This window comes from Cucurbita pepo, chromosome 3 (assembly GCF_057944985.1).
Source record: "Cucurbita pepo subsp. pepo isolate OVF chromosome 3, ASM5794498v1, whole genome shotgun sequence".
Classification (NCBI taxonomy): domain Eukaryota; kingdom Viridiplantae; phylum Streptophyta; class Magnoliopsida; order Cucurbitales; family Cucurbitaceae; genus Cucurbita; species Cucurbita pepo.
The window spans coordinates 17773075-17795772 of record NC_141800.1 but is presented as its reverse complement, the minus strand read 5'-3'; the positions used below and the strand labels follow the sequence as shown (position 1 = coordinate 17795772).

Below are 22698 nucleotides of genomic sequence, written 5' to 3'. Positions count from 1 at the left end.
TCAAATTAAACTATATACTAAAACTTATTTTATTAATTTTCATGATTTCTAATTAAATTTATGCTCACGTTGACGCTTTCATAAAGTCGTAATTAGTTATTTAAAAATAATTTTAAAATCATTAAAATCACTATTGAGAACCCAAAAATAAAAAATTAAATGATTATTAATAGCCACAAAAACAAAAAGGGATTTATTAATATATTTGAGTTAGATTTTTGTTGAAATTTATGAATTTTTTAATAATTATTTTTATTTAAATTAGTGTGTGAAATACTTGAAATTAAATAAATGGTGGCAATATTTTACGAGAAATTGAATATATGTAATAAAAATTGATACAGACTGGGCCTGCAGAAAATCCAGGAGGAAATGGAGGCCCAACTGGGACAGTTGGGCCCAAAAAAGCCCATATTCCGAACAATCCGATTGCAGTTATCGGGTATAGTCCCGAGAATTTGATCCATTCTATGGATTTCTCTGTTCAGTCGTACGGATTTCTTGCAGAGCTCCACGATTCGACGCGCGCCGGATTCCCCAGATAAGGATTAACGTCTCCAATGTCGGATTTCTTCTTCTCTATCCTCTTTGCTTGAACACAGCTTTCCGATTTTTTGTTCAAACGTTGGATTATCGTTCTGCGATTCTCTCTGCCGCTTAATCGTATCGTAGAATTTGTTCATACTGAGCGAACAACATTGTTTCTTTTTTGTGCGATTTTGAGTTTTCTCGTTGATTATGGGAACCTCCGTCTGTAACATTCTCTATCAAATTCATCCAAAACAGCCGCTGGTTAATGGAACTGCAAGGAGTTCGTATTCCTGTTACTGTAGAGGCTTAACTGGGCGAAGACTCAGAGTTTTAAGTCCTCGCAGAAGGTGTTATCAATTGGCTACTGTTGCCGCCATTGTTGAGGAAGTTCACACGTTAGAGAGTGGAAGAGAGAAACCGAGGTTTCGGTGGGTGGAGGTAGGCTCTGATATTACTGAAATGCAAAAGCAGGCTATATCTCAGCTTCCTCCCAAGATGACTAAAAGATGTAAGGCTGTGATGAAGCAAATTATCTGTTTTTCGCCTCAAAATGGTAATTTATCAGATATGTTGGCGGCGTGGGTGAGGATTATGAAGCCTAAAAGAGCTGATTGGCTTTCAGTTCTTAAGCATTTGAGAATTTTGGATCATCCACTTTACATCGAGGTACGTTAAATCTCGTATAGTTTCATAAATCTACTGCATAATATTCTGAAGGTCAAAGTACAAGTTCTTAATCCTCAAAACTTTCAATTTTTTGCAAATTTTTGTTCAATAAATCTATAAGATTTTACAGTTAGATTGACAAATTCGAAAATTTTAAAAATTAATGGTTCTATTAAACATAAATTTTAGTTTTATGTTTGACTGAATCCTAAACTTGCAATTTATGTCTAAATTTAAGAAAATTTAATAATTGAGGACTAAATTTATAATTTTGAAAGTTTAAGAACCAAATGAACACGAACACGAACACGGGATTCATCTTATTCTTGATAAACATCAGTGTTATATAGGAACCTATTCTGATTGTTAAGTTCCTTCCCCTTCTTTGAGTTAGACAGAAGCAATCCAAATTTCTCTTGAAGTTGTATAATATAGTTGCAAATATCATCTAGATTCTTTGCTTATGTTTAAGAGACTATTTTGCATATTCGAACTGGCTCGGTTGATACGATGAAGTTTCCTATTTATTAAGATTCCGTTTGGTAACCATTTAATTTTGTGTTTCCGAAAACTAAATTTATAACCAAATTTTAAGAATTAAAAAAAAGAAAGTTTTTCAAAAACATATTTTTGTTTAAGAATTCAAAGATGAAGATTATGGTAAGTAAATTATGCAAAAACAAACACAATATTCAAAATTCAAATGGTTATCAAATGGTGTGACCTTAGCGATCGATGATATCTCGTAATCTAAGTCGATGAGTTTGTTTGTTGCTCTTAGGTGGCAGAAGCTGCTCTTGTAGAGAGAACATTTGAAGCCAGTACTCGGGACTACACAAAGATAATTCATTACTATGGGAAGCGAAACCAACTCGAGGATGCTGAAAGAATTCTCTTAAGCATGAGAGAAAGGGGTTTTGCTTGTGATCAAATAACATTAACCACAATGATCCACATTTATAGCAAGGCTGACGAACTTAGTCTGGCCAAACAAACTTTTGAAGAGCTCAAACTGCTCGAGGAACCGTTGGATCGAAGATCGTATGATGCGATGATTATGGCATTTATCCGAGCTGGGATGCCCGAGGAAGGTGAGAACATTCTCAAAGAAATGGATGAGAAAGACATATATGCAGGAAGTGAAGTTTACAAGGCTTTGTTAAGAGCGTACTCGATGGCTAGCAATGCCGAAGGAGCTCAAAGGGTGTTCGATGCTATTCAGTTGGCTGCTATTCCTCCTGATGATAAGTTATGTGGTCTACTGATCAATGCGTATTTGATGGCAGGCCAAAGCCAAAAGGCACAAATTGCTTTTGACAATATGAGGAGGGCTGGTCTTGAACCTAGTGACAAATGCATAGCGTTGGTATTAAGTGCATATGAAAAGGAGAACAGGCTGAACGCTGCGTTGGAACTTCTCATAGATTTGGAGAAGGAGAAGCTCATGGTTGGGAAGGAAGCTTCAGAAGTACTGGCAGCCTGGCTTAAAAGACTAGGGGTGGTAGAAGAGGTAGAACTTGTCTTGAGAGAATACGCTGTGAAAGAAGCCAGCGGATAAGGTACGAACAGCCCCCACCGCTAGCAGAAATTGTTTGCTTTGGCTTGTTACGTATCGCCTTCAGCCTCACAGTTTTAGAACGCGTCTAGTAGGGAGATGTTTCCACACAGCTGTAAGGAGTGTTTCATTCCCCTCTCCAACCCATGTGGGATCTCACAATCCACCCCCTTGGGGCCCAGCGTCCTCGCTGGCACAGCGCCCAATGTCTGGCTCTAATACCTTTGTAACAGCCCAAGCCCACCGCTAGTAGAAATTGTCCGTTTTAGCATGTTACGTATCACTGTCAGCCTCACAGTTTTAAAACGCGTCTACTGTTTCCACAACCTTATAAGGAGTGTTTCGTTTCCCTTCTCCAACCGATGTGAGATGTCACAGGACAAGTTACGAACACTTCCTTGGATGCAAAGTTCACTTTTCCCATGTGAATTGAAGTATAAAGAACACAAATTTCTGCTTCATTTCTGCTTTTAAGGGTAGTGGTTGCATAATTTTCAAATAGAAATAGACGAGAAAAGAGTTTTACAAGCTTGTTATTGAAACCTTCATGATGATCAAAACATGATATAAGTAAGCTGAAGTTTAACTTATTGATCAGCAGGAAGAACCCTGAGATTATTAGCAGTCCAATCACCAGTTAGGCTCCTTTAGGGACGTACGGAAATAGCGAGGCACCGATGCGTTGCATCGTGGAGAGTTGTTTTTGGACAATTTGTTGATCAATGCTGCCCATGGATGGGAAATTGTTGCTTCTAATTTGACAGAATTCCAATGGAGACTGCAACTTTGCCGGCGAAGCTTGCTCCACAGGATCGATAAGTAGTGAAAGATCTGATGCAGCAGAAGGCAAAGAAGAGCAATCTAATGGAAGGTTTACAATTGAGGGTATTGTTGGCTTGACCAGATCTTGTGGCTGTGCCTGTGGATGTGGTGCGGTTCTTGAAAGCTCAGATGCTGCTAGGTACGCTTGCAAGTATGCAAGCTCTACTTGCAACCTCGCAGCCTAAAAGATAATGTATAGAACTCGAATTAGTTTAAATTTTCGAAAGCCAAATAGTTATCGAATAGAGCTTCAGCTAATTTTGTTTTACCTGTTGTTGAAGGGCAAAGATATGAGCAACACAACCAAAAACTGGCTCTCTAACACGAGCTTGTGCCTCGTAGCATATAGTTATAGCTGCGTCGAGGCGCTTGTGTTCAGGAATATGCAGAAGCAGCTTCGACACATTACTAGCTCCGAACACTTTGTGCACGGCTGCAAAATGAGTCGTGCCTTGTTCAGAGTCAAAGTAAGGTGCAAATATACACTCCGGTGTACACTTCCTCCGCAGAAACTTGCACGCCCCACACGGTCCACCGCTGCCATTGCTTCTACTACCACCATTGCCCTCCTTGCAACCTCCACCGCCGTGCCTCGAGCTCATCTCGGCCTTCTTGCTTTCTTGCCGTTCTTTCATCAAAAGCTAAGCAAGGCTTACTGGAAGAACAAGACAAGAATGGATTTATATATATATGGAGCTGACTTTGAGGTTTGTGGATCACAAGGTATATAACACTTTCTTTTACTCTATCTCTTAGTTGTTTGATGGGATTTGCAAATTAGAAGGAAATGTAGGTTTTGGAAGATTGAAACATAGGTCCATTTTTGTAATAATATTAATGAATTAATATTATTAAAATTCCGCCACCTTCCATGTTTTCAAAGCTACGTGGAGTGGAGGATACGAGGACCGCCAATAAATCTTTTTTAAAATGTATTTAAAGCTAATTAATGAAAAAAAAAAAAGTATAGAAAATATGAACCTACTTGTAAAATAAATTTGTGTTGACAACGAGGTGGATTATAGGGATAATTGTTTATTATTATTTATGTATTTATTTATTTATTTATTTAATGGAATTCATTTTAAAATTAGTTATGAAGAAATTCATATTTTGTCTCTAAATAATGTTTTTAGTTTAGACGAGTGTTAATAATATAATGGATACAATATTATCAAATATGAATTTTGATCATAGATGGAGTATGCTTGTAGTTTGTAAATTGTAGAATTTATCACGTGGAATAGAAATATTTTTAAGGTTAAATTAATTTTAAAAAAATATCCTCTAGTTTGTATTTTCTCTCTAAAGTATCCCTAAATTTAATAATACCAAACTTTAAAAAAGTTTAAAAAATAATTATAAATGAGAATCTGAAAGTATTTCTCTTTGAATTTTCAAAATTTTAAATTTTATTAATGTTCTGAATTTTTTTAAAAAATTTCAAAAATAAAACTTCAAAATTATTTTAAAAAGTTGGTAAGTATCTATTGTACTAGCTAATGATATTTTTTAAACTTTTTTTAAAAAAAGAAAATTAAGGGTACTTTTCAAGTTTTTTAAATATTGAAGAGTATGATTTGCCTTCAAAATTAAATTTTTAAAATTTCTTTTTTAAAAAATAAGAATATTTTTTAAACCCTGTACAAAATTATAAATAATATTTTTTAATTTAGCTCATTTTATAAGAGTAAAATATTAAGACACTGAAAACAAATTAGCTGAAATATGCATTAAGAGCTAGTACAAATGGCATCTTGCGACTCTAAAAAGTCTAAATGTAAAATTAAAAATTATTAGAAAGCGTGGAAAAAGAAGAATCTAGAGAGGGAGAGGGAAGAAAAATGAAGAGGGCAAGAAATAAAATATATTTATATATATTTTTAAAATATATATATTATTTTTGGTGTGTACAGAAAATGCTGCTTGAATTATGCAATATCTTAGAAGCTTTCTTGAGCTTATTAGTAAAAGATTTAGCCTCGAGATTACCAAAACTATGGCCTACTACCACTATCATTACTCAACAAAATTTTCAATCTTCAATAAAACTATGTATTAAAAATTACAACTTGACATCAAATCTTTGAAAAAAAAATGCCCTATACACTCTACGCTGTCCTTAAAACTTCTTTTAATTAATATTTTAGTGCTTATTGATTACTATTGAATATTTTTTTTTATTTAACATGAGACTTTAAGTAACTTATTTTCAACTTCAATACTAAATTTATTGTATGTAGCTTCAACTATAAGTTAGCCATTGAAAGTTTAGTGGCAAAGATGTAAATATATTGTAACACAAAAAATAATTTATACCCCTAAGTTTTTGTGAGTAAATCGTTCATACATTTGCTCTTCCATGTGTAGGTTATGATTGATGCATGGACGATTTTCAAAGCAAATCCAAACTGAGAGTCTAAATTGATTTAGTTATGAAAGTTTACAAGTCTAGTTGGTAAAATCAAAAGTCTCAGATTATGTTTATCCAAACGGTAGCAATATAGAGTCTGAATTTATACACAGAAAGGTTTAGGGTTGTAATCGATACGAGCTCTAGAGTTTAGGGTAAAAATTGATACTATTTCTAAAAATTTATGAAGACGACATTAGTAAACTAGAGGTATAAAATGATGTGTTAAAATACTAAAAATGAAAATACGGTATTTTTTAAGCAATTTTGATGCATCTTTTTCTTATTTAAGACAATACTGTTGGAAGTCAAATAAGACAATAATTGGGGGAAAGAGGGAAAAGTCCAAAGGGCTATGAAATGGGTAAATGATTTAAGAAAATGTAGGGTTGTTCATATGCAGTTTTCACTAACACATGGCCATTAAATTATTATATCTTATACTATTTACCCAATTTGGCTGCATATTAATGGGCCTTTTCTGGCCCAGAAGTTAAATCTCGTACTTTGATTGGGCTTTAAGCCCACTAAGCCTAGAAAAGAGATTTGAGCCCAGTGAAAATTTTGAACTTCCAGGTTTAGAAACAAATTGTCCGAACATGAAGCAAATTTGTAATTCAACCCTAACAAAAACAAGATAAAAACTTCATCCATATCAAATCTTTTGTCAATATTTTGCAGAGAAAATGCTAAAATATCAACAAACAAACAAACCAGAATCAAATTATGTACTATAAACCAACCTTAAAGCCAGCTGATGCAACTGGGGTTCCATTCAAAGGCACCATCAGCAGGCCACTTGACCTGCATACTCGAGGCTGGATAGCTCTGCAAAAAAAGGAAGCCATTTAACCACAAACTCGACCCGACGAAGCTTCGCTAGCCATAGCCAAAGCCAAGGTTACAAATAAATTAATTCGCCTAGACCCAGAGAGAAATAGGTCTCACCAGCTTCCTCTCAGTTTACAGCCACTTAGCCTCCCAAACCCGACGAAGCTGGCCATCGGGCGGGTAAAACTCTTGCTTACGTTCTGCTAAAAGGCTGTGCAGTATGAACTGATTCAGATTTTCTTTTATAATCAGCCAAAAAACCAGAGACAGATTTATCATATGCACTAAACAAAACCTCAGAAAAGTGCCCAAAACAGCAACAATATCTGACCTCATAAAATGAGAAGCCAACATTCAAGGGGAAGCATGAAGAGTCTTCTTTACATCATGAACATAAACAAAGTGTTGACAATTCTGAAGAACATTTTCTAAATAAAAGTAAAATGTAAACACATCACAGATCTCTCTCACCTCGGAGCAGTCAGAGATTTGTACAGATAGCAGTTTGTACATCCTGCATCTAAAACAGGCCCATCATGAAGCATAGGCAAATCGAGCAAATCGAGCATCTCGAGTTATCAGTCATAGGAATAGAGAGAGCAGAGAGACCATATCTAGAAGAGCTAAAAGAGAGAAAAGAATGAAAAAAAATCTCGATGTATCCGAATAAGTAACGGAACAAGATTTGGATAGAAATGGTCAGTGGTATCAAAAAAATTTGAAGGCCAAGACCAGAGTAACAAATACTGTTGAGTAGAGTTTGTATAGAGGAGTCAGTTAGCCAAACTTTACAAAAAATACATTGAACAAGGATGCCAAAATGCTCACTTGAGGCTTCAATCTCCTGTGTACATAATTTACAGCCCCCCATTCTGATTCCAGCAGTGGGGATGTGCAAGTGAGAGATCCGTAAGCTCGTCACTATACTAGAGAAGATCACGTGGCCCTTCGAGAGCCTAAACGATCTCCCCGTGCTTAAATCCAGTATCTCCACAATCTGCATTAGAGTCCAGATCACAAGGAGAATCGTACCATTTAGGGTTCTCTGGGTAAAACCCGTCAACATGTATACCAACAAGACCTACATCTGCTACCATGCTCTCGTCGTGTCTCATGGGCTTGATTAGTTTTGTATCCTCGCAGCCAAGAATGCTTTTATCGTTAAAGTCAGTGCATTTAAACCATCTTTCGGGTTTGCAAGGCTCGCTCGTCAGTTCTTTCTGATTTCTACAGTCTGCCCCCATATGGTCCTCCCAAGGAACGACATCTCGAAGGGAGTGACCAAAACTGTCCACATCGTCCTCAATCAATTCCCCATCTTTGGCATTGCCATATAAACGTTCATGATGGTGATCGGTCCAATGACCCAAATCATTCTCCCCATCTAAAACGTCGTCTGAATGTGGCTTATCTGCAAGCAGCTCTATTGGCTCCAACTTCTCCTCCCTTGTACTCCTAAGCTTACTTAAAACATCGAACAAATCGCGAGATACTGAACCCAATAGCTCGTGTGGGACCTTGGTAAGTTTCCCTTCTAACAAGTCAAGCTCATTTCTCACCTCATGCAACTGCTGCAAGATAGAAAGCTGCAGATTTCCTTCATCCTTCCCCATCAATCTAAATCCTTCATTTTCCATGTCATCGTTCACCCCATACACTGTATCGTGATCCATTAACAGGCCACCTTTGTGTCCGATCACACGATGCATAATTCTCGCATTTCCATCCAGCGGCCCGGGTTCATGCCCTGAATGCACAGCATACAACTTGAACACAGCCATACCCTCATCCTGATACACAAATGTCTTATCCTTCTCATTGTAATTGGTAATGGGCACAATGGCCCGGATACGAAATCCACACCCGCATCGCTTCGATGCATATGGCTCTCTTTTCAGAACCTTCGACTTTTTCGTAGCAGGTTCCCCTGCCCTATGACAAGCATAATCCTTAACCTCCGCCATGAAAGGCTTATACCTAATATACTTCTGCCTAATGCAAAGCACAACCTTATGCTTAGCAGCCAATTGCTGGAGCTTGTGGGGCACTTCATTTGCAGGCACCTCAAGAGTATCCGTATACTCGAACCTGCGTCGTTTACTCCTCGAGCCCGACGCTGAGGATGCCGAATTACAAACAGGGCAAGCAGCAACACAAACCCTAATGTAACTCTCAGGAATCCCATAAAATTTAGCACCTACAGTCCAAACCTGCTTAATTCTCTCTATGGTTTCTTTCAACCCTAAATGTTTCAAATCCGTATCTCCATGAAAACTCGTAACAATTTCCTGCCATTGACTAATATGCGAAACGAATTGCTGAGTATTGTTCTTGAAACAGAGAAATTCGTTACCGTTTTCGTCGACCGTCGCCGTGAGCTTGTCCTGGATTCTCTTCCATGCCGTCAGGTACGCAGTGTCCTCGTTCCGGTCCTTCCACACGGTCCGCCACGACTTGAGAACAGAACGCGATGTAGCAGCGCGTATCTCACTCGGCGTCGCGAGGCGGTGCTCGATAATGCAACGGATCATCAGCGAGTGCGACTCAGGATTAAAGGTATAAAACTGAGTCGATATATGCGGCTCCGGCGATATATAGAGAGGCGGTTCATGAAGATTTTGGGAAGTCGATGTAGGGTTCTGAGCGAGTTGACTCATTCGAGTTGAATGAGTCGGCGAATCGTCGGAGGACGAGTGGCTAGGGGACGACGGAGACGGCGACCGGAAGAGCACGATTTCCGGCAACGAGAACGGCGGCTCATCATGGTGCGAATCCGGAATGGACGCCTGAGATTCAATAATCTGGTTCGCGAGTGGGTCCAGATCATCGTGTAGACGATGATGATGGAAGAGATCCTCCTCAATTTTACTCGGATTCATCTGGAGGAAAAAAAAAATGGAACTGTTCTTCTGCTGCTGCTATCGCTTCTCTAATCTTTGGCTTGTTCGTCTGACATTTTTGGCGGAACTCAGCTCTCTTTCTCTCCTCTTCTCACAGTGACTTTCTTCCCTCCCTTTCTTCTCTTCCCTTTTCTTTCCCTCTCTATTTCTGCAGCCTCATTGTTTTAGTCTTCAATACTTTTTTCGCTTTTTTTTTTTTTTTTTTGGTTCATATTGATTTGGATTCTATTTATCCCTCTCTTTTTTTTCCTCCTAAAATAATTAAATTAATTAAAAAATTAAGTTTAACCACGTAATTTTGGTTTGTTCTTACTCTCAACTCGAACTCGAACTCGAAAATCTCTAAATATGGTCGATATTTAGTTAGTTCGGGTCACTTTTTCTCCAATCGCTCCCACGTGATATTGAATTCAACGACGATTTTAAGTTTTCAAGTGTACGAGACAACATTTTGAAATAAATTATATCAAATTAATTTAAACCTAATTTGATTAATAAAAATAATATATAAATAAATAAATAAAAGGTTGAATCTTATAAAAATTATCCCAATTTATTTTAAATGTAAAATTAGCAAATCTAATTTAAAAAATGTGGTTATTAAATAATTATTATATTTAATATATTTCTATCATATTCAAAAATTAAAAAATTAACATCTATTTAAGATCTTCAAGTTTTAAAATACTAAAATTGAATCAAATAGATTTTTAACCACCTATTAATATATATTTTATTTTAATTTGTAGACTAAATAAATAAACATATAAAAATTGAATGATTAAATTTATATTTTAATTTAAAAATTTAATTGAAAAAATGTTGCGATTTGTTGGTCCCTAGAAGCCATGGGTACAATGCACGCCCTTCTGTCCAGCGAATATAATGACCAAACAGTATTATCACTGTTTTACACTCCTAATTTCTTTTTTTTTTCCTTTTTTTTTTGTATAATAATTAAATTATTATTAATAATTTAATTTAATAAAAAAATATTTATTTAAAATCCATGTGATAAAATTATTGGAAGCACGTGTTATAATTTTATATAAAATTTTTATTTATATCTCAGGAAATATAATTATTTGATTCTTAGACATCTTATTATTTATTTCAACTAACGTCATAAATAATATAATTATTTATACAACGATAAAATAAAGATATTAATTCTAAAAATAAATAAATAAAACATGTGCAGTAGTGGCCATCTTCTTTGGTGTGGGCATTTTGTGTTAATTGGGAATAAGGTACTTCAGCCAATGGGCTATGGCTCTCTGATTTGACATTTCCCTTTTGTTTGGTTCTGAATTTAATTGTTATTTCAATACTTCCAAGCTTTACGAGATCAACTCGAGTCGATTTTGATTCAATTCATTCAAATAAAAACCCGCGTATATTTGAACAGAGATATGCACGATCTATAGAATAAGAGACTCGAGTATACAATTCATGGTGTTGACAAAGCTATAAGCTTTGTATTTCATATGGAATCAAGCACTAATCCAACTGGAAAATGAAATAGAATATTAAAAAACGATCCACACGGAATTTTCTCATGGAGCTAAACACCTTTTTCAGGTTTTTATGTTCGGCCTTGCTAACCATTTGCTCGCTCGAGCTGTACACATTCAAATAAGCGATAAGCTAAACAAGTAAATCATTCGGGAATTTGGAGTCACCGAGTGGTCTTAGTTGGAGATGGGATTGGACTTGTTTTATGGATTCAAGCATAAAATTAGAATTAGGGTCTAATTTGCATGCAAAATGGAATAGGAGCTGTAGGTTGAACTTGGGCCTGAACAGAGATTGGGCCGGCAAATAAATCTATTTGGGCCGTTTGCTTGTGGGCCAAACCAATTAAAGCCCAACAACTAAATTTTACAAACGCCCCCCTAATCATCTATTTGGGTCTTCAAATTTTTATTTAAATCCGTCTATTTAGTCCATCAATTTTCCTTTATTTATTTTTTAAAATTAAATCTAATTAAACTATTATACGTAAAATTGAATTTTATTTTTAATGAAACCCTAAATTTAAAAAAATATTTAATTGGTCAATTATTTATTTGCCAAAAAAAATTTAAAATACCCAAATAATTGAAAATTTTAAGGAAAAAAAGGGTGTTATTTTTGGGCTATATTTCCAGGTCAGATACGGCTGAATTAATGAATAAAGAATAATTCGGGAAGCTGACCGACACGGTTCAAAAGGCTCCCACTCTTTTCTTGCCTAAAAATATAATATTGCCCATTTTCCAGCTAGTAATTGTCTGTCGCTAGAGGAGAAAATTACAAAATTAAATCAATTCGGTGTCATTCTAATCCCACCTTTCAATTTCACAATATTATATTTATATATTATTTAATTTTTACTATTCACATAAATATCCAAATTTTTTCAACTCTTTTTTTATAAATATTATATATTCGTAAATTTAAAATTATATTTATATAAAATTTGTTCCTAATTTTTTTTTTCAATTTCTAATAATTAACGTATATTAGGGATAAAAATATAAATTTTACGAAATATTTTTATTAATTTAGTCATATATAAAATAATTTACAAAAAGAAATATATAGTATGGTTGGTCCAAGTTAGCTATGAGTTAAGTTACCAACCAGCCCTTTCCTCGAACAAACAAAATAATAACACTAATAATACTCACTATTAATTTTTTAAACAAAAAAATAAATCTAAGCTTTTTTTTTTTTTTTTAATTATTATTACTTTTATTATTAACATTTCCCAACGGCTCTCAAACACCGAGCACATGGTATCTTATAATTATTTTTTCCTTTCGGATTAGTTTTAGAGAATTCAAAATCCCAGTCAAAAGTAGAAATAAAAACAATAATCATGGCATTTTAGAGTAATAATAATAATAATTAGTATAAAGGAGTTCAAAATAATATTAACCTTTATACTTACTCCAATTTAGCTGGTTTTTTTTTTAATACTATATTTTAGCATATAATTTTTTCTTAAAAGAAATATATTTAATTTCCTAATTTTTTATAAATCAATTAACTAAAAAAATTCAATTTATTTTATTTTTCACTTTATTTATTAATATATCCTAACAAGTTATATTTATCAAGTTTAAATGCCTTATTACTAAAACCTTCCTAAAAACTTTAAAATTGGTCTCGGAAGGTTTCCACTCCGTTACAGTTGTTTTGTTTTCCTTCCTAACCAATATGGGACATCACAATCCATCCCCCTTCGGCGCCCAGCGTCCTCGCTGGCACTCGTTCCTTTCTCAAATTCGATGTTGTTTGACTTTGATATCATTTGTAACAACCCAGATCCACCGCTAGCAGATATTGTCCTCTTTAGCTTCCCCTCAAGACTTTAAAACGTGTATGCTAGGGGAAGGTTTCCACTCGTTTATAAATGATGTTTTGTTCTCCTCCTTAACCAATGTGAGACATCATAGTTACACATAATTTATCCTTTAAAGAAATATAAATATTTACAATCTTATTCAAATAGTATCGACCATGTGAATAAAAGTGAAAGTGTATTATTTACCGTTCACTCTTTATATAATTATATAATTATATATATATATATATAATTTATTTTTGGTCATTTTTTATTATATAGTTTACCAGCTGTACTTGCTTTAACTAAAAATATAAAAAATTACAGAAACTATAAATAAAGAAAGAGAGAAGGGAAGGATAGAAAATTTTTATTTATTTTTATTTTTTTTAGTTATAAATGTGAGACAAAATAGGGTGCCTAAAAAGAAGCGCCGAAATTAAAATAAGGAAAATAAATAAATAAATAAATATTGGGGTTAGGGATGTGGGATACGCGAGGCCATTGCAAAGCGGAGGGCGGGGAAAGTATATCACGCCTGCGGCACCCCCTAATTAAAATTTATTTATTTTTAATTTTATAAAATAATTTTCTTTTAATAAGAAAAAAAAAAAGGCGGGAGCAGAGAGAAACGGGGAATATTTAAAAAAATCTACTCCTCGTTTAGACGTTTCCTCGCGCCAAAGCCCATGAGACACTGTCCACGTGTCCACCTTTCATAATAACAACTTATAAATTTACTCTTCAAATTTTATCATTGGGTTGGTTATATTTTTTTATTTATGAAAAACATGTTAAATTTTAAAAAATATTGGATAGATTTATAAGAAATTTAAAATTTTATATCTAATAATTTCGTGAATTTAAAAAATAAATCACGAGCTAAATATTATATATTGATACATGTATATATCGCGATTTGTAGATATTACATATTTATATCATAGATTCTAAAATTTCAATTTGCAAATAATAAATGAGACTATTTTAATAATATTAATATTAATGACTTTTGTTTGTTTATTAATTTATATGATTTCTTAAGTAATAATGTTGGATATCTACCATATTTAAAATTATAATTTCCATATTTTGATATAAGTTTATATTTTAATTTGTAATTTTAGATTTATGTTTGTCTTATCTTTCTATATTTTTTAATATCTTGTTTTGTCCATGCATAGTTGTTAACATGTGGGGATTTAGAACATTAAACTAAATCCCGACACTCTTGTTCTTCAAAAAAGTATCAAACGAAAATGACCTAACTTAAATACATAAGAATAATAAATAAATAAATAAAAGTAAAAAGTGAAAGGTCTTACTTGATAATACTTCCTTTTAGTTTTATGTTTTTTTTTTTCACAATTATTTAATATAATTTTTACAATCTGAATTATTCACTCCATAACAAAACTTCAAAAAAAAAAAAAAAAAAAAAAAAAAATCATTTTCTTACGTTTTTTAAACATGACTTTATTTTTTAAAGTGTTGATAAAAAAAATAAATAATAAAACAATCAAATTAATAAGTGAGACTAGAGCTATTTTTATTCAAACAAACATTAATTTGTCGAATTTTAATAATATAAAATGGAAAAGTGGAAGAAAAACAAACTTTTTTTTTTTATAAAATATTTAATTGAGAAATTAAGTTGAATTTTAATAATATAAAATGGAAAAAAGTTGAAAAATAGTGTGAACGATAATTTAAAATAAAATTCAACGTGACAAATTACGTCATATTGTACGCCTATTATTTTCATTATTAGGAAGGTAAATATCATCCGGGAGACAAAAATCTCTTCAATATGTCTATAATCATACCATCTTTATTTTTTATTTAAAAAATAAATTAATAAATCAAAACTTTACTTTGTCGATCTAAGTCCACGCTCAGCTAATCAGATGTACAAACTTATCCTCACCCACCGGTGATGTAATCGAGTCTTTTCTTTTTCATCTTCATTTCGACTTAAAACAATTTCTTATTCTAAAAATGAATAGAAAATCTATTGTGGTTTTTTTCGTTAAATAATTTTTAAAAATTAAAAATATATAATGAATTATTGAATTCTCAAGTTTGTATATAATTAGTTTCTTACCTATTTAATATTTTTAAAACTTTGTCTCTCTAATATAAAATTGATAGTTGAATTTATATTAGATACAAATTTTAATCACATATCTGAAAAATAATTAATTTTAAAAAATGTTAAAACATTTGATAAATATATATATTTTTTTTTGAAATGACGAGACTTATCAAACAAAAAGAATACAAAAATTTAGGGAATGGAGGTTACTTTTTTTTAATAATATTTTTTTAGCCCTCCTTTAATAATTACTAAATTTAGAATATAATTTTAATTTTTAAAATTTTTTAGTACAAAATAAATATGAACTACAAAAAAAATTAATATTTGAAGGTGAATATTGGTTTTTTCTTTTTCCTTCTTCAACAGGAATGATAGATGCAATTTGTCAAAAATTGCTTATAATAAACAGACATTAGGAACCAATAAAATCAAATAATGCAATTTATTACCAATTTGACATAATCAAATATACTCAATTTTCATAAACGTCAATCCCAATATCACAAAATGTATCATTTAATGACTTTGAGAGAAGAGCATTCAATTATATATATATATAGTTTTTTTTTCATATATATTCAATTAGAATGCACCATTAAAAAAATATCAAATATACAATTTACTGTATTTTCTTAAAGAATTCGTATAAATTTAGCTAAAATTACGAATTTTCATGAGTGGAGTTTGATGAATTGATACATTTTAAAGACATAATTTTTTTTAATTATTATAAATAACTCGTAAAATAATAAACCAAATAATGGAACTATAAAAAAATTGAATTAGGTGGTTTTGGATTATTTGGATAATTTCTTCAAATTTATATTATTTATTTTTAAAATTTAAATTAAGATTTGCGGTTTAATTTAAATATCTATTTTAAAAATTACATTAAAAAATGGAAATTTATTTTTAAATAATTATAGAATTTAATAAAATTATATATATATAATTGTATTACAGGTAAAAAAAACAATAAATTCGAGTTTGTTTGATTTTATGGATAATAATTGTCAGGAACTAACCCATCTCAAATAAGTTAATAACAAATCTGAAATTAAATTAGGTTGGAGTCATATGATTATCTAAATAATTAATTTTTAAAAATAATTTTAATTAAAAAATAAATAAAATTAGTTGGAGGTGAAATATAATATTTATAATTAGGAAATTAGAATATTGTTACCATATTTCGAAATATAAAATTATAAATAAAATTTATATAAGCTGAAAGAGAGTCTAAAAAAAGGAAATTTGAATTTTGTTATCATATTTTGAAATGTAAATAATATAAAGAAAAAGTTTATGAATTAAAATTGAAAATACGAATGGTAAAAGAAAGGCTAGAAAATTAAAATAAGAGGATTAGGAGTAGATTTGGATGGCAAGTTTAGTAATTAAATGCGAATTGAAGGGCATAAAATAAAAGAAAAAAATATGATTTGTTGGGAAAAAGACAAAAAGCAGGTCAGCGGCAACAAAAAGGTCGGCCCGCTAACACTACCTTTGCTGCCTTGGCAGCTTTAAATAGAAACAAAATTAATGTAATTTAACAAATTCGTTTACTTTTTCTCTCCCTTATTCACATCGCTTTTCTTTTTTCCGTAAATTTTTTAATCCATTTATTTATTATTTTGTATTATTATTTTACTTTTTCTTTTTCTCAAAGTCATCAATTAATATATATTTTTTTGCCACCCCCTCTCTATCGGACGTGAAAATTTTCATTAACCAGATTGTAATTTTATCGGAATTAGCGTTTGTTATTAAAAAAAAAGAAAAATACAGAAAATCTTGATTTTATAAAAAATAATTATAATTTTTCTTTTTTTGCTATTTCGAAAATTTTATTTTGTTATTTACTTCGCTTTCCCTTTTGCTTTCTCAAGTGGTTTGTGCTTCAGACAGCTCTGGCCTGAAACCACTGGCCGGTCGTTACTTTCCGGCGGCTGTAATTTTCTCAGGAAACAAACAGATTTTTTTTCTTCTTTTTCTTTTCCTTTTTCCTTCCGAAATCTAGCGGTTGTTTCTTCTTCCCTGGTATCTCGGAAGAACGCCTTGCTTCCGAAAGCGAGGGAAAACTCCTGACAGAAAACGAGGTCGTTTTGTTTGTGGCAGTGCAGCACTGTGGAAGGAAGTTATTTCTGTCATAGGTCGCGATCTTTTGCTCCATCGTTGAAAATTCTCTTCATTCTTCCATTTCTCTGTTCATTTTATTGCCTTTTGATTTCGCTATTTGCTCTAAAATGTCGAGTTTCAACTGTTGTTTTTTGTATGGTTTGTTTTGGAATTTCTGTTGTTTGTTTCCTTTTAGTATTGCGATTCAGTACAAGAGTTTAGATCGTTCAACAGCGGCGGAAACTTCCGGCCGGAATCGGCGGTGGCTTCATCTTTCATTGTTCTTAGCAACATCCTGCATGATCTTGGAGAGGAACTTCGATTTTTTTGCCTTTTATTTTCTTGTGTTGCAGAAATTGATTATTTAATTTCCCCCTTGTTTATCGTAGAGCGAAGGGTTTTTTTCTTCTTCGAAAGTGAGGAAGAAAACTGTTGGTTTAATTTTGCGTATTATCATTAATTTCTTGGTATTGACTAATCTTCTTCTTCAAAGCAGGAATGAGCATCTAAATCCTTCGCCTAAAATAAGAACAGAAAAAAAAAACCCCAAAAGATTCGAAGTTCAGAGCGATGGAGGAGAGAGAAGCCATAAATACAGGAGTAACAGTGATAGGAGCCGAAGCTCCGTCGGCTTACCACGTAGCTCCGAGAACCGAGAACCCGCCGCCGGCTAGCGGCGGCGGTGGCGGTTCGCCAACCGTCGCCGCCTCGCCGGTCAGTGTGGGGCTACCCGGAAGTGAAACCACAGGGAAAAAGAAGCGGGGGAGACCTAGAAAGTACGGTCCAGATGGATCGGTAACCATGGCATTGTCACCATTGCCGCTTTCTTCCTCAGCTCCGGGGGCCGGCGGCTTCTCCATCACGAAGCGGGGGAAGGGCCGGCTCGGCGGCTCTGAATTCAAGCACCACAAGAAAATGGGAATGGAATATATAGGTAATGGGCAACCGATGTTGTCTTTTTATATATAATTTCAGATGGGATCCTTAGAACTGTAGAATTCCCACTAATTTTTGATAGTCTTTGTTGGATTTTCATCATAATTTGCAGTTTGTGTATAAAAATGGTGGCGGGTTCGAGATTTGGTTTCCTTGAAATGATCTCTGAATATCATGAAGAATATTATCAAAAAAGGTTCCCATTTGAATTTTGCCTTACAAAATTCACGTGGGGCCTTACATGTTGGGATATGTCCTCATTCAACAAATAAGATGTGTACGGCTGCCTTTATACTGAGATCTGACCTTTTAGGGGTTCTTAGAATATTCTTCTCACGTAGCCTTTTTGTTTGTCACTTCCTACAAATTCCTAACAAAATTGTAATGTTTTTTTTTTTTTTCACCATTCTATTTGTTCTCTGTAGATGCCTGATCTTAAAATGGTTTTTTGACAGTTTAAAGTCTAGATCATAAGTTAATGCTGAGCGATCGAGCTTTTCTCGGAGTTATTTTTGGCATTACTTGGGATATAGCGTAGTTTCAAATCCTTGTTACATGAGCTGAAAGTTGTGTGGAAAAATAGAAACCCTTTCCGTTTCATGTTAACGGTTAGAACGATTCGACTCTGTTGAAAGTCACCAATTAGCTGGTTCAATCTGTCTTATCTGAACCTTTAAGTTTCCTTTTTAAAAGTGTAGGTTATGTTAGTGTAAGATATAGTTAAAGTAGGTCAAATCCAATTTAAAGTAGTTTAAACATCTTCCTTTCTTAGATGGTCATCAGTATGAGAATCTTTTTGGTATTTATAGTAGGTTGAATCTCAAATCACGTTTAAATTACTAAAAAGTCCTTTAAGTTCTTCGAGATTCGTTTAAATTTTCGTCACGTGTGTAACCAACTATTTTTGATTTCTAGCATGTCTTCTACTTCTACTTCTTCTTTATATTGTTGTTAACTGTAGTGATTACCAAACTAAGGTGTTGAATGTAGTAACTGTTGGAGATTTTGCTGCTACCATATGGCTTCTCGTCTAGGCTCGAAATCTCTTTCTTGTTATTGATACCTTGTTGAACATCTTTCAATAAACAGTTGTTTCGTGTTAAGCATTTCGATTAAGTACTTTTGGTTGAATTGGAGAGAATCTGATTGAAGAAACTAGTTTTAGTTCCCTTTCTGGAGTCGATTGCTTCAGATCTCGGCTACCATACCTTTAAGAAGATAATAGGACCGAGACAACTTGAGTTTTTGTCATGATCATTTCTACTGATTATACGTTTTCGTTATGGCTTCTAAGGATTAGGTATGTTTGATGTGCATGCCAATATTTTAAAAGTAGATGAGCTAAATAGGCAAGTAATCTATTGTGTCGGTGAGTCGGGTCTTTGGTTTTCTTGCTTCCTTTTAGTAAGTTTCAGTTAGTTTTCGCATTCTTTTTGTGGAAAAAGGAGGATTGTTTTACTCTTGCTACAACAACATGAGACTGTGGAGCATACTTAGAGCCTTTTGATTTCTTTACCTTATTGGCTTTCAGCTGTTGGTATTCTGAAATTATATTTATTCTCGGTCAATTATTACAGGAGAATGGAATGCGTGTTCTGTCGGTACAAATTTCATGCCTCATATCATCACGGTCAATGCTGGCGAGGTATGTTCTTTTTTTTTTTTTTTTGATAAGAGACAGTTTCATTGATGTTTGAAATTTACCAAAGGGATATAATATCCATGATGTTTAGAGAAAGACCTTCCCAATTTACAATGAGTGAGGTATAGCGGTAGGAAGCGAAAATATTGGACCGTTTACACCAAGATATAGCTTGATAAACAATGTTATCGAAGAGTTTTGTACAAAAGAAAGCCATGATAAAGGTTTTTGCATAGTTGGGTTTTTGCATTCTTGAAAGGATGGTACGATAAAGTTGTGTCCAATAAATCCTTGACCTCCCTAGGAAATATGAGATACCATATGAAAATATTGAGAATTTTTGTCGAGAAATTTCTAGAATATGTGCATTGCATAAATAAGTGGCTTTGTGTTTCATTGTCTCTGAATTTCAGAGTCATGTAAATAGAGTCATGTACGGCATTCTTCTTGGAAGATTTTCACTTGTTTTATGGCTTTATGTGCTATTTCTCAAAAGGAAAAATTTCACCTTGCCCGCCAGGTTTGTCTCCCACACAAGCCATTAGGTTCACTGTCCTTTTACTTGAGAGTGATTGCTCCTGTTATAACCAAAACAAGATAAGAGTTGAATGGTATTGAATGCCCTCATATAAATCAGGCTATCCATAGATCGATTTGAAAATAGCATGTTGATTTCCGCCATAATAATAAGCAGGCGAAGTAGGTAGAAGCTAGAGCCTCTAGCCCTTTCATTATGATTCACGAAAGAATTGAGAAAGCCAACAGAAAAATTCGATTATGACTTCGTAGAGCGGTGCTGCACTTGAAAAAAAATATACAAAATGCGTGCAAAAAGAACGCCAAAAGAACCTGACAAAAGTAAGGGTAAGAGGGTGCCCAGAAGTAGCCACGAAAAAGGGTTCTAGTCCAACAAAACAAAAATAGAACCAAGGAGTATTATCCGACAGCCTTAAGGAGGCATAAATTTCCTCTAAATCGAGACACCCGAAACAACAAAGTCATGAATTATTATTTTCCGCTCTGAACTCTCTGTCATACTAGATAATTGAATATTGTCGTTTTTTTTTTTTGGATGTTTGGCTGTTGAAAAGGATGTCACTATGAAGATCATATCATTTTCCCAACAAGGTCCTCGAGCGATCTGTATTCTTTCTGCGAATGGTGTAATTTCGAATGTCACTCTCCGGCAGCCCGATTCTTCGGGTGGTACTTTAACATATGAGGTACGTCAAGTCATTTAGTTTTCTACTCGGATTATTTCTACTGCGTAAATTTGAAATGGGAGATGTTCTTAACTTGTTGTGTATGTATAAATTGCCTTTGCATTGTTTTCGTCAAGATGATCAATAAGGATAATATATTGTCAGGGTCGTTTCGAGATACTTTCATTGTCTGGATCGTTCATGCCTACTGAAAATCAAGGATCGAGAAGCAGGTCAGGTGGGATGAGTGTCTCCTTGGCGAGCCCAGACGGTCGTGTTGTTGGGGGAGGGGTAGCTGGTTTGCTCATAGCTGCAGGCCCTGTACAGGTATCAAACCTCTTTTTATTGCCACAATTTGAAGCATTTCCATGGAATCCTGATTTTGAACTTTCCTCCAACTTAGGTTGTGGTAGGGAGTTTTCTACCAACTAGTAGCCAACAACAGGAGCCGAAAGTAAAGAAACAGAAGCCTGAATCAGTACCAGCTGCAGCCCCTGTTGCAGCCCCGACCACAACACCAGCCACCACCGTGCCGACTTCCAATGCCGATACAGACGACAGTTTAAACGGAAACGGTCAACCAAATCCCGGGTCCCTAAAACCGGCCAGTTTTTCTCCTTCGGCTTTCCAGAGAGACAATTGGGGTGCCAATGCTGCCGTGCGTTCTTCCTTGCAGGAGCCGAGAAATTCGCCCACCGACATCAATATATCGCTCCCGGGCTAATCTAATTAGTTGCTTACCCAAAAAAACATCAGATAATCCTCCTTGCTGACCACATTGATCTGATATGAACATGATCTAGGCTTTCTGATTGTTCTTACCAAATTACCATTTGAGATTTGACTATGATCACCACCGCCGCCGCCGCCATCACCACCACCACCACCACCACCACCACAACAGTGAAAATTAGGGAAGGTTTTAATACCAACTTTCCATGGTTAGATTCACACATTTTTCTTAATCTTGATTAATTAGGACATGCCTGATTTAGTTTGGTTTTGTTCTGTACCTGTTATTAGGATGATGATGGCTGTAATGAATGAATGTCCTCTGTTTTCTTTTCATCTATTTTCGACAATTTTCTTCTTTTATGGATTTTTTTGTTTGGATTATGTTGTTTGGAAATGCCAGGCGTTTCTCTTTCTGTCTTACATATTTTCTTAAATGGCTTTTTTTTCTTCTCTTTTTTTCATGTTTTTTCTTGTGATAAATGCTAATTATGTCACAAGAAAAGTAGGGTTTTTTTCTTCTTTTCAACTGCCAATGGATTGCCTTCCATGTGATCGTCATTACCTTTAAAAAAAGAGAAGAATATATATATTGAAAATATAAAACTGAATTATATTTGCTAGTGGTGAGCTTACGTTGTTATAGCACAGGTGAAGGAAATAGTGTCGAAGGGGAGGAGCCTATATTAATCTCCAATGAAAGTTCTTTCATCATTCAACACCTCCCCTTAATTGAGCCTATTAAGTTTAGGGCATTACTCTGATACCATGTTAGATGAACACGACTCTCCACAATGAGATGATATTGTCTAATTTGAGCATAAGTTAGATTTTTTAAAAGGCCTCATACCAATGGGGAGAGCATTTCTTGATTATAAATCCATGATCATTCCCTAAATTAGCGGATGTGATACTTTCATC

General features: G+C 33.8%; 4 protein-coding genes across 7 annotated transcripts; 2 read left to right on the top strand and 2 right to left on the bottom strand.

Moving 5' to 3' along the window:
- Positions 1-461: 461 nt before the first annotated feature.
- Positions 462-3768, top strand: LOC111789812 (Tetratricopeptide repeat (TPR)-like superfamily protein). Of its 3 annotated transcripts, none has more exons than XM_023670513.2 (3): positions 462-1197; positions 1979-2756; positions 3354-3490. In XM_023670513.2, exons 1-2 carry the CDS (start codon positions 739-741, stop codon positions 2753-2755), a joined length of 1236 nt encoding a protein of 411 aa, XP_023526281.2. In that variant the 5' UTR covers positions 462-738; the 3' UTR covers position 2756; positions 3354-3490. The 3 variants fall into 3 exon arrangements, with proteins under 3 accessions (XP_023526281.2, XP_023526280.2, XP_086978018.1); XM_023670512.2 differs by having other exon boundaries at positions 3351-3489; XM_087121892.1 differs by having other exon boundaries at positions 1979-3768.
- Positions 3194-4226, bottom strand: LOC111789813 (LOB domain-containing protein 19-like). The gene is made up of 2 exons (XM_023670515.2): positions 3844-4226; positions 3194-3755 (listed from the first exon to the last, which is right to left on the bottom strand). Exons 1-2 carry the CDS (start codon positions 4207-4209, stop codon positions 3390-3392), a joined length of 732 nt encoding a protein of 243 aa, XP_023526283.2. The 5' UTR covers positions 4210-4226; the 3' UTR covers positions 3194-3389.
- A 3251-nt stretch (positions 4227-7477) lies between these two features.
- On the bottom strand, positions 7478-9918 carry LOC111791671 (uncharacterized). The gene has a single exon (XM_023673110.2). It carries the CDS (start codon positions 9695-9697, stop codon positions 7775-7777), a length of 1923 nt encoding a protein of 640 aa, XP_023528878.2. The 5' UTR covers positions 9698-9918; the 3' UTR covers positions 7478-7774.
- A 7081-nt stretch (positions 9919-16999) lies between these two features.
- On the top strand, positions 17000-22113 carry LOC111790666 (AT-hook motif nuclear-localized protein 7). Of its 2 annotated transcripts, XM_023671665.2 has the most exons (7): positions 17000-17300; positions 17619-17681; positions 17762-18199; positions 19779-19846; positions 20935-21066; positions 21211-21372; positions 21449-22113. In XM_023671665.2, exons 3-7 carry the CDS (start codon positions 17836-17838, stop codon positions 21767-21769), a joined length of 1047 nt encoding a protein of 348 aa, XP_023527433.1. In that variant the 5' UTR covers positions 17000-17300; positions 17619-17681; positions 17762-17835; the 3' UTR covers positions 21770-22113. The 2 variants fall into 2 exon arrangements, with proteins under 2 accessions (XP_023527433.1, XP_023527431.1); XM_023671663.2 differs by lacking the exon at positions 17619-17681 and having other exon boundaries at positions 17001-17300.
- The last annotated feature ends 585 nt before the right edge of the window (positions 22114-22698 follow it).

What these genes read in the sequence shown, in the direction of transcription:
- LOC111789812 (XM_087121892.1), top strand. Translation starts at nt 739, where the DNA reads ATGGGAACCTCCGTCTGTAACATTCTCTATCAAATTCATCCAAAACAG. An exon ending in ATCATCCACTTTACATCGAG is followed by an intron (nt 1,198 to 1,978) that starts GTACGTTAAATC and finishes TGTTGCTCTTAG; the next exon opens with GTGGCAGAAGCTGCTCTTGT.
- LOC111789813 (XM_023670515.2), bottom strand. Translation starts at nt 4,209, where the DNA reads ATGAAAGAACGGCAAGAAAGCAAGAAGGCCGAGATGAGCTCGAGGCAC. An exon ending in TCTTTGCCCTTCAACAACAG is followed by an intron (nt 3,756 to 3,843) that starts GTAAAACAAAAT and finishes ATTATCTTTTAG; the next exon opens with GCTGCGAGGTTGCAAGTAGA.
- LOC111791671 (XM_023673110.2), bottom strand. Translation starts at nt 9,697, where the DNA reads ATGAATCCGAGTAAAATTGAGGAGGATCTCTTCCATCATCATCGTCTA.
- LOC111790666 (XM_023671665.2), top strand. Translation starts at nt 17,836, where the DNA reads ATGGAGGAGAGAGAAGCCATAAATACAGGAGTAACAGTGATAGGAGCC. An exon ending in AATGGGAATGGAATATATAG is followed by an intron (nt 18,200 to 19,778) that starts GTAATGGGCAAC and finishes CAATTATTACAG; the next exon opens with GAGAATGGAATGCGTGTTCT. An exon ending in TCACGGTCAATGCTGGCGAG is followed by an intron (nt 19,847 to 20,934) that starts GTATGTTCTTTT and finishes GCTGTTGAAAAG; the next exon opens with GATGTCACTATGAAGATCAT.